The sequence below is a fragment of the Entamoeba invadens genome, assembly GCF_000330505.1.
Source record: "Entamoeba invadens IP1 unplaced genomic scaffold scaff_1105074726537, whole genome shotgun sequence".
NCBI classification, from domain to species: domain Eukaryota; phylum Evosea; order Mastigamoebida; family Endamoebidae; genus Entamoeba; species Entamoeba invadens.
Window position 1 is genome coordinate 20,299 of NW_004191924.1, and position 11,416 is coordinate 31,714.

Here is an 11,416-nt window from a genome sequence, read left to right on the forward strand (position 1 = left end):
AATCCCGTTATTTCAAATTTTATATGGAATTTTTTAATGCTTAAAAATTCTTCAAGTAAAAAAATATTTTTTGAAGACTGTTTTTCTCTTTTTAACTTGGAAAAAATAAGCGATATTTATTACAAAAAAACGATTCCCAAAAATAATAAACAAAATAAATGCAAAAAATCGGGACACCTCAGTACCGACTTTTGAAAAACAGTTTATAATTATAATTTAATATTTTTATTAAACAAAACAAAAAAACACAAGTAATTTTTTTAAAACTAATACTCTAATTAAAATACCATAACAAAACCATAACTAAAGTTGCACATTTTTTTGATTGGTTTTTAAGGTTGCACTTTCCAACAGTCTGTTGTTGACCTAAATTTTGAAGCAAAAGAGTCTTTAATCCACATGAGGTAGCTTGTCCCAATATTTTCATTTTTATAAATGAGATGTTTATCATTTGCTCCATCCACATTAAAAAATGTTTAATTTGTTCTGTATGACTTTTGGAATTTTTTGTTTTCAATGCTTTTTATTTTAACAAGCAGTTGAAACCTTTCATTTGAATAACGAGTTATATTTTATGTTATTTATTACACAATTTAACTTTTTGTTATTGTTTTTGGTATTGTTCAAAAAAAGTTTTTATTTGTTGTGTAGAAAAACAAAGAAAATATAAAGTTGCATACTTGTTTAGAATGACTTTACTAAAATAGCTTACTCCAATTAAAAACTTTTTCAAACAACACAATAATAATGGTAGTTACTTACTCTTTGTAGTCATAATTCACAACCACGTTGCACAACTTCATATTTTTTGAATATAACTTCATGGCAGGTTTTTCAGGGTGCCATCCGATGTAATGAATTTTGTCTTTATCATATTCGTCGTAATTAGGTTGGTTGTCGATGTTGTACCACCACAATTGGACACTTTCGGGATTTTTGAGGGTAAAGCCATAGAAACTAGCTATGTCGCTGTACGAAGTTAACAAGCCATAATTAATTCCAAGAGCATTTGCTTTGTCAAGTAAAGATGTTAACTCCTCAACATCTGTTTTTAAACTGTGAGTTACAAAGACTTCGAGACTAATCCAAAGTTTGTTGAACTTCATGTTGTTGCTTTTGACCAAATTCCAAAAGTCGTTGAGCTGCACGTCGAGGTTCCCACAACCAAAACAAGGCTCAAAGTACATATCTATTTGACTCTGTGTGTACCCCGCAGTGTACGCATTTTTTAAATTCTGAACGGCGTTTGCATCAAAAACATTATATATCTCTTCCCAACCACGGATGATTACCATGTCACCAAAACCACTGCTTTTGAAGCAAGACAGACTCGAGACAGATACAGCATCTGAATAGTCAACACCATAATACCCAGCACTCACAAGTGTACTCAAGAATAAAAGTAACATTACAATAAGTTAGTTTAAAATAGTTTATATTTTTGGATACAAGAAAAATTAAATGCATTCGAATTTTTATAATTGATATTTTTATAAAAGAAGTAAAGAGAATCAATTTTATACCAAATTTTATTTTTCATTGTTTCAACAAGTCATGTATTTTTTAATAATAATTTTATGAAATAAAAACAATTTAATTTTGTAGTAAAAACTTAATTTATTTATATCAAATGGTTTATGTTGGAAAAACATGGTAATTGTCTCTGTTATACAAAATTATCTATTATTCTTTGAAAAAAGCGATTTTTACAATAACATTTCAAAAAATTTAAAACATTGTACTTATCATATATTAATATTATTAATATTATTAACTATTAATATTAATAATATTAATAATATTAATAATATTAATAATATTAATACTAATAATAATAATATTATTATTATTAATATTATTAATATATATAATTAATAGTAATAGTTTTGATAATTTATTATATATATAGATTACTCAAAATAAAATAAAAACAAAATAATTTATTTTTATTGTTTTTTGTTGTTATATTAACAGTCTCATATATTTCAAATGTTTTGTTTTGACTACCTTTCTAAACGATATTAATAAATCTAATTAAAAAATAATTATTTACAAAATTAATGAAGAAATCGTTTTTGTTTATATAAATAAAACAATCACAAACAATGTTAAAAAATAAAAATTGTTAAACAAATCGAATTAAATTTGTTTTTTAGATGATAATTAATTGTCATCCAAATTGTCATTTTCATCACTATCATCTAACTGTTGATCGTTAAATTCTTCGTTATTGTAATTTTCGTAATTATATTCCTCATCTTCGTCATCTTGCGGTTCATTTTCATCACCTGGAAGTGTCTCGTAACATTCTTCGGGTGCTTCAATTTGTTTATTCAACTTGTCGCAGTTGCTAAAACAACAAAATCTGAATGTTGTAACATTTCCTTCTATTTTTACAATTTCCAAATTTGTGCACCCCGCAAAACAAAATTCAGGAATGTTATCAATACTTTTTGAAATGACAATTTCTTTCAAATTTCCACATTTATAAAATGCATAAATACCAATGTCGGTGATTTGTTCTGGAATTACAATTTTTGTCACTTCAGTGTTGTTATAAAAAGCTCCTTCATCAATACGGCGAATAAATTTGTTTGTTTTCATTTCGTTTAACATTTTGGTTGTTCCATATAGAAGAACATCACTTCTTTTTATAACTACATTTTCACAACAAATGTTGAGCTTTTTCATGTGAACAGAAAACGAATAACTAACCTCAAATTGGTATTTTGTATAATCCTGTCCAAATTCAAAAATTCTTAAAGACTCGCATCCCTCAAATAAGTCACATTTCCCTAAGATATTTGTATTTTTACTTACAACTTTTTCTAAATTTTTGCAATCATAGAAAGCGCCATCTCCAAGACACAATACATTTTCTGGTATTTCGAAAGTGGTAAGTGAAAGGCATTTTCTAAACGCAAAAGCACCAATTTTAGTAACACTTTTTGGAATGTCAATTTTAGAAAGTGAAAAACATTTGTAAAATGCAAATTCACAAATTTCTTCACATTTTTCAATTAAAAAGATTTTTTCAAGTGATTTGCATTCAAAGAACATTGCAGTTGCAATATGTCTAATTATGGGGACTTTTTTAAGTGAAACACATTTCATAAAGCAACTTCTTCCATATATAACATTTTCGTTTTCGCAAATAACTTTTTCAAGACGTGAACAGCCTTTAAAAGCACCTTCTCCCACTTTTTGAAGACTGTTTGGTAAAGAAATTTCTTCGAGAGAAACACACTCACTGAACGCAAATTTTTTAATTTCTTTAAGATTTTTAGAAAAGACCAATTGAGTTAAATAATAACATTTTGAAAATGCTTCTCTGCTTATAATTTCAATATTTGGTATTTCAACAAATGTTATTTTCATGTTTTGACAACTTTCATTGACTATTTCTGTGATTTCTTTTGGAAAAACGAGCGACTCGGACTTTATATTCAGATCACTGTATTTAGCGACAAATTTTGGAATATAATCAAATACGGTATTATTAAATGCTTTTGTTTGTTCATATTTTGTCACAATTTTACTATCAAAAACATTACCAAAACGTTCATAATCATCAATATTAAATTCGATATTATCAAAATGATACCCAAAATTCAAAAGTCTTAAATGACACGCGTAGTTTACAACATATTTATCAAATTCTTCTTTTGTGTTGTTACCAATGTCAATTTTGGTCATTTTGTTGTCATTGTCAGAAAAGATGTGTTTCCCAATTTTCTTTATATTTCCTGGTAAAGACAATTCAACTAAATTTGGTTCACCTGAAAACATGTAATTGTCTATTTTTGTTACCGAATTTGGAACAACTATTTTAGTCAAACTTTCTTCAAAATTTAACGAATTTGTTAATTCATCAAGCCAAATTGGAATTTCTGTTATATCTTCTGAAAAAAGTTGATTTTTCTCAATGACACGTGAAATGTCCAAAATTGAATTGTTTTCAAATTTTATTGAAGAAAGTGAAGAACACGCAACAACAAAATTTTCTGTTATTTTAGTGACAGACGATGGAATAACAATTTCTTCTAAATTGCCACATTCACAAAATGCACAATCTTCTATTTCTGTTATTCCATTACAAATTTCAATTGATTTGAAATTACAATAATTAAAAGTCTTTTTACCAATTTTTGTTGTGCTTTTTGCAAATGCTATTTTATTAAATCTGTTAATTGTTATGGCTTCTTTACAAATTGTTGTTGAATATTTTGGCATAACGAAATATTTTAAGTTGTTACTATTAACACAATCTTTGTTACATAAAGCTACAGTGGATGGTATAAAAAGAGATGAAATTGGTACATTTAATCCTCTATCTTCTATTTGTTCAAGAGTAGTTCCCAAATCCAAATTTTTAATCAAAAAATTGTCGTAATTATAAATACTTGTAATTTTATTAAAATCAATTTGTTCTTCAGGACCGACATTTCTATCATTACACAAACACAATTCAACAGAATCGTTGTCAACGTTTTTGTACGTTTTGGAATACATTTCAAACTCCTCTTTTGTCATTTGCATCATTCCATGTTGACATTTGTGTTCTAAATTTGGAATTTCAATTTTAGTCAATTTGTTACAACAATTAAACGCACCTAAACCAATTAAAGTGTTTTTGTTTTTAACATAAATTTCCTCCAGATTGGAACAAAAGAAAAACGCACATTTACCAACATAATTCACTTTTTCTTTTAAAACTATTTCTTTAAAATTAAAACACCACTCAAAAGCTTGATCTCCAATGAACTCCAAATTTTCTGAAAAGTTCAAATCTTGAAGTTTTTCACATCTCGAAAATGCCTCATTACCAATTGAAACCAAATTATCGTCTATTTCTATTTTTATCAGATTATCACAATCTTTACAAAGTCCATTTGGTATTCGTTTTTGTCCTTTAAGTGAAATAAAAGAAAGCATCATGCAACCATTGAAACATTCACTTTTTAATTCACAATTTTCAGGAATAGTAATTTCTTTTATGTGACAACTTATAAAAGCCCCCTCACCAATACACTGAAGACTTTTTGGCAAATCAATTTTTGTTAATTTACAAAAATAAAAACACTCATTTGGGATCACTTTCAGTGTTTCAGGTAAAACCATTTCTTTCAAATTACCACAAGAACTAAAAGCGTTATTTCCTATATAACGAATAGTGTCAGGAAGTTCGATACTTTCAAATGTACAATCCTCAAAAGCAGACTCATAAAGTTCGGTAACATTTTTAGGAATTATAATTGTTTTAATTGAATCATTTTTTTCTTCATCTTGATCATCATCAAAATCATCATCTTCTTTTGAAAAGGCTTTTGAAGAAATTGAATTGACTTCTTTTGGTATTAAAACGCCATAATTGTCCACGTCCTCTTTTGTGTATGTGACACTTTTGTAGATTTCATATTGACTCGACTTTTTCTTGTATTCGGAATACGAGACTCGATATAAATAAACGTGGAGATTCAGTCCAGGAAGTGAGTAATCAAAAGGAGTGTAAAATACTTGAGTCTCAATGCATTGAAACAATTTCTTGTTATCCAGAGATAAGGCAATTGGATTTTCTCGAAAGCGGTCTAGAACATATCGAAACTTTTTACAAATTTGAATGATATTGAGGAAGTCCGAGTTCGTTTGTAAGTATTTTGCAATAATTTGTATTGAGAAGACATCAACTTTCTTCATCTTCGATTTGTGTGGCGATAAAAAGATTTAAATATGTGATATAATTCTGCATTGAGTCATTTAATAACAACAAAACAATTAAAATATATCAATATTATTTAATATATTTGATAATTTACAAAAAATCAAAAAATGAACTTTTTCTATTTTTGAATATTATCGAAAATATTATTATATTTTATATTAACTTGTATTATTTTGTATCTATTAATAATTATTTTCATTAAACAGTGAAATAAAGATAAGTTTTTTTACCTTTGCCAAATAATGAAAAGTTAATAATTTATTATTATTAATATTAAAAATGGGTGTTGTTTGACTTCGTTAAAATAACATAAATAAACATCACTTTATTTTTTTTCATTATTTTCAAAATAATATGTTTAGTCATCTGTGCAACAAATAATAGAGTTTAAAAAATAGATTACCACAAATAGATTTTTTCCTTGTATTTTAAAGAGCTTACTCAAAAACGATTTTTTGAGTAAAACATCATTTTCAAAATTTTATTAAATGTTTTTTTTTTCAATTCAGCTGTTATTTGACAAGCTGTATTTTTTATTGTTTCAATTTATATAAAAAAAAAATACAATTACTTTAATTCCATAAAGAGACACAATGACTTCAACAAGTGTACCTATATGGTCCGACGAACAGAAAGACATACTTAATTTGTTTTAAATGGTAACAAACGAACAACAGAAACCAACAATTGGGCGCAACTCAACATTGATTAACACAGAAACAAAACCAAAGAAAAGGGAAAGCCAAAAAACAGTGTACAAAAACAATAATCAAAACAAAAAACTAAAACAAAAATTTAATCTTACAACAAACAAAAAGAATTCGTATGTCTCGAATATTCTTTCGATTTGAGTACACAATTATTATTCGATACTGTTGGTGGGAATAATGAAAAAAATGTAACTTGATGAAAAGACCATTGTAACAACTGAAATGAGTTGATTGATATCAAGTGAATTTCAGTCAATAAAACCAACAAAAACCAATTTGGTGAACATTTTCGACAAAAATAAGGTTGTGTTGTTTAATGAAATAACCCATAATTTAGAAAAAAATGCGTAATTGAAAAGGAAAATATTGAAAATGAAGAAAGCCTGAATCTTATTAATAAATTTAGTGACGAATATTTCTAATTGATGGCATGTTTAAATAAAACTGATTTCGAAGAGTTATTCAATTTTTTATCATCTTCAAACGTTTTATTGAAAGGTTTAATTGACACTTTGATTTATATTGTTTAAAAATTTACTTGAAATTTATCAAAATGTTATTGAATTTTTTTAAAATTTTGTCAACAAGTTCAATATTACAACTTTTCTTTTTTTTCACCATCAAATGCCATAATCTTCGAAACATTTTAGAATTAAATAAAGTTGTCATTTTACACACATTATTATATCATGAATATGTGTTTAATTATTTTTCAATTTCAATTATATCTTTAAAAATTATATTATCTTCATGTTGTAATTTTGATTAAAATACCACAAATCAACCAAAGTATACATAAAAACAGTACAAATAAAGTGACTATATTTATCATATAAAAAAGACAGTAAATCACGCATATTAATATCATTAAAACTTTTCCACTCGACGCTTTTTTTCGAGAAAAAAGCTTTAATTTCCTTCCAATTGTATATGAAAATGTTACAATTGATTTCATACTTAAAAACGTGTTTGGCAGTATGTTTCAACAGTATCGACTTCCATCATTTTCAATCATTATATTTTGATAGAATTTTACAAATTTCCTTTAACCACTCTAATAGACATACAACTAAATAATCTTTTACATTTACTTCATCATTTTTACACAATCAAACGTTGTTTAAGAACTGATAATATAATAACAAGAGAACAACGGAGAAAAAATCATCTCTTTTTCCCATTAACCAACTTTTGAGTGAATTGGTTCTCAATTGAAAAAATATTTTAAACCCAAAATGTGGATTACAATAGATGAAGATATTATTCCATTTCCAGGGATGTTCAGGAATTTAATATATATAAAAGACAAACCTCATAATAGGATATTCAAGAGGATTGTATTAATTGTGTAGACACGGGGTATTTTCTTGATGGAAAATACTTTGATAGAGGTACAGATGAGCACAAAGATAAAGACAATAAAAAATAATTGACACAATAACACCTACATTGATATATTCATAGTTGATACGACAAAAAACGACAATACACCAAACACGATATTCAGAAAGTCAAAACGTCTTTGTGAACACAACTGCAATAACACGACAAAATTACTCGACGCTACTTGACATTGGTACAAACAAAATTGTAAAAAAACTTCAAAAATAAAAAAACGATGTTTATAATTGTTAAAACAGCTCAACTAGAAAATAAAAATATTTTATAAGCAAAAAAAACAAAATGACTCTTGAACAGATCGAAGTTGAATTGATGTTCTTTAAAACACTCGAAGATAATTTGGACGATAATGACGCGAGAATAAAATAACATTTCAATAAAAATAACGAATTACCAATTACATTTATTCCAAAAACAATTTCAAACTTCGAAAACAAAATGGAAGCCCGAGTAAAATTTGTTTTTTAGAAACAGTAAAGACTCAAATGATAATGTTGTATAACACTCACAAAACTGGAGTGGACCGCTGTGACCAACTTATTCGTCATAAAAATGTCAGAAGAAGAAGCAATAAATTTGCACTGTCTTGCTTTTATGATATTATTAATTGTGCAGTTACAAATGGAAATATTCTCTTAAATAATACACATCAACACTCAACTCATAAGAATTTTGTTGAATCCTTTTCAAATCAAATTGTTGGAAAGATCACTCTTGAACCAAACCGCCTTGTTCGTCTTTCATTAAAAGGTTTGAACATCAAAACAATTGGAAAATACTTGATCTTAAAAAATGAAGAAATTATAAAAGAAAGAATATTGTTTTTAAAATGAAGTAATAAGGTATTCTTTGAAGGTCTGTTTTAACTGTTATTATTCTGTATGCACAAAGCATTCGATTATCAAAAAAAAAGTTTTATTTGCAATGAATGTGAAATACTTGCTCGTAATTAAATAATATTTGTCTACAATTTCGGGTTATTTCGTGTGCATAGGCCATACACATTTTCCTTTTTTTCTTTTTTCTTATTTTGCAAACCCAAAATTATTTTTATTACATATTTCCTTTTTGTGAACCCTAATGTCCCGAAAAAGTGTTGTTATTTTATGTGTTAATAAAATGTCGAAATTTCTGCAATCTTGGGAATTATATATATAATATAACGAATAAATGTTTAACTATGAATTAAGAGACATTTTTTTTAAAAAAAACAGTTATTAATTAATTAAAACCCAAATAAACGATAAAAGCGATTTAGAAGAAACATAACACGATGACCAAAATCATTGCAACAGCAACTCCAAATGTTCCTTCATCGGGGTTCTTCACCATACATTGTTTGCATTCTTCATCTGTTTCATCACATGGGTCTTTATATGTTTCTTTGCACTTCTCACACGTTTTCTTGTCAGTTGGTTTGAAGTACTGAACTGGGCATTTTTCGATGCAGTTGTTTTCGAAGTAAATTTCGTACTTTGAATTGCACACTGTACACGTATCTCCGTCTTTGCATTGATCACAGTTAGTCTTGCATGTGTAACAATTGCTATCATCTTTCTTGTAATATCCAAGAGTCTTACACTCACTAACACATTTCAATGTAACTTGTTCGAGTAAAAATCCAGTTTTACAAACAGAGCACTGTTCTTTACCATTACACTTTGCACAATCACTTGTGCACAACTCCATCTTCTTTGTTTGTGCATCATAATAGTAATTGTCTTCTGGAGTAGTGCATGAAGTGGCGTCTGTGCATTTGGAGCAATGGTCAAGGCATTTCTTGCACTCCTGACCAACTTCATAAAAGTTGTTGGTGCAAGACGCAACACACAATTGCGTTGTTTCAAGGAGTAAATAGTTTTTGGAGCATTTTTGGCACTTTGGGTTATTCTCACAAGTGTCGCAATTTGTAGCAGTGCATTTCTTACACATGTTATCGGCTGTAGAAGTGTAATAAGTCGCTGGACATGTCGCATAACATAAATGCGTGTCTTCAGTCTTCTTATTTGTAGCTTTACATGTTGTGCATGAAGTACCATCGGAACATACATCACACAAAGCAACACAATCTTTACAGTCTGGTGGCGTTCCATATTTACCAGTACCACACGTTGTGGTTGCACACAAATGAGTTGTTGGATCCGCAGTTGTACCGTCAGTACATGTGATACAAACATCTGGTTTACCATCACCATCACAAGTTGCACAATTTGCAGTGGTACACTTCTTACACATGTTATCAGATGTGGAAGTGTAATATTTCTCTGGACATGTGGCAACACACTTTTTGGTGTCTTCAGTCATTTTGTTTCCAGTTACACACGATTCACAAACAGAATCAATGCATATTTCACAGTTTGCATGATCGTTAATACAAGCAGTCATATCTAAGGAGCACTCATCGGAGACACCATCAACACTGGACATTTTGCTTTCACAAGCCGCGCAATCATCACCATTGACTTTTCCATCTACAACACCAGACAAATTAATTTTGTGAAGTTTGTCGCATTGGGCCTTCTTTACAGTGGCAGTGCCAAATGTGGTTGCAGTGTATATATCATTCACATAAACAGCAACAATGGTACTTAGATCTTTCGTAAACGTTGGTGCAATTGCGCCATGGAAAAAGACTGTAGATACAGTAGCCAAAGTGTCACCAATCGAAGTCACATTTTTTAAATGCAATTTGGTAATTGTAACCTCCAAAAAAGCATCGGTTTCAATTGTTTTGATGCTCTCAGTATTAAGGAAAGTGACCGACTCTGCTGAGCATCCCGCAAACATTTTCTCTCCAATGTTTTCGTTGTTATTGACATCAACAGTTGCAAGGTCTGGGGCATACGAAAATGCTTCTGAACCAATTGTTGTTATTACACTTGGTAATTTAATTTCTGTGAGCATTGAACTGTAAAACGCTTTAGCTCCAATTTTTGTCATCGATTCTGCAAATTCAAATGTTGTGGCTGGGACACCATTAAAAGCCTCATCACCAATTTCAATAATGTCTTTTGTATTTGAAATTGTCGACAAAGCAGTGCACATTGAAAAACATTTGGCAGGAACAATTGTTACTCCTTTCAAGTCGATTGAATCAATGCCAGTTCCTTCAAAAGAAGATTCACCAAGACTTGCAATACCCGCATCCGACATAAATGAAATAAATAAAGTGTTATTAAAAGCGCCCTTTTTAATTGCCACTTTGTTTGTACCAGTGAAGTGTATATTTAACTCATAACCAGTGCTTTCGGCGTTAGAAAATCCCCCCTCAGCAACACATGTTGCATCAGGTATAGTGATTGTAGTTTCACATTTTGTTCCATCATACTTAACACAGCCATCAGCATCCTTTGTATAACATGAAAGAGCAGTAATAACAAGTAACCACAAATACAATAATCCCATTTTAATATGTAATTTGTTGTTTTTTCCTTTTTAAATATCAATTTTTTAAATGTTTTCAATTTATTACATAAATAGAAATGCAATTTTTTTCGATTTTTTTTTTCATTTTTTGTTAACCAGAAAAAAATAAAATCAACAAAAATAGATATATCAACTATTAAATAGTAGTTTATAATAA

At 28.5% G+C, this 11,416-nt stretch overlaps 3 protein-coding genes across 3 annotated transcripts; all 3 read right to left on the reverse strand.

Moving 5' to 3' along the window:
- Positions 1-758: 758 nt before the first annotated feature.
- On the reverse strand, positions 759-1,409 carry EIN_289470 (lysozyme, putative; the record flags this gene model as incomplete). Its single annotated transcript, XM_004185973.1, has 1 exon — positions 759-1,409. One exon carries the CDS (start codon positions 1,407-1,409, stop codon positions 759-761), a length of 651 nt encoding a protein of 216 aa, XP_004186021.1.
- Positions 1,410-2,163: 754 nt separating this feature from the next.
- EIN_289480 (hypothetical protein) lies at positions 2,164-5,697 on the reverse strand (the record flags this gene model as incomplete). The annotated part of the gene is made up of 1 exon (XM_004185974.1): positions 2,164-5,697. One exon carries the CDS (start codon positions 5,695-5,697, stop codon positions 2,164-2,166), a length of 3,534 nt encoding a protein of 1,177 aa, XP_004186022.1.
- A 3,390-nt stretch (positions 5,698-9,087) lies between these two features.
- Positions 9,088-11,238, reverse strand: EIN_289490 (hypothetical protein; the record flags this gene model as incomplete). The annotated part of the gene is made up of 1 exon (XM_004185975.1): positions 9,088-11,238. The coding sequence occupies one exon, from the start codon at positions 11,236-11,238 to the stop codon at positions 9,088-9,090; it is 2,151 nt and encodes a 716-aa protein (XP_004186023.1).
- Between the last annotated feature and the right edge of the window lie 178 nt (positions 11,239-11,416).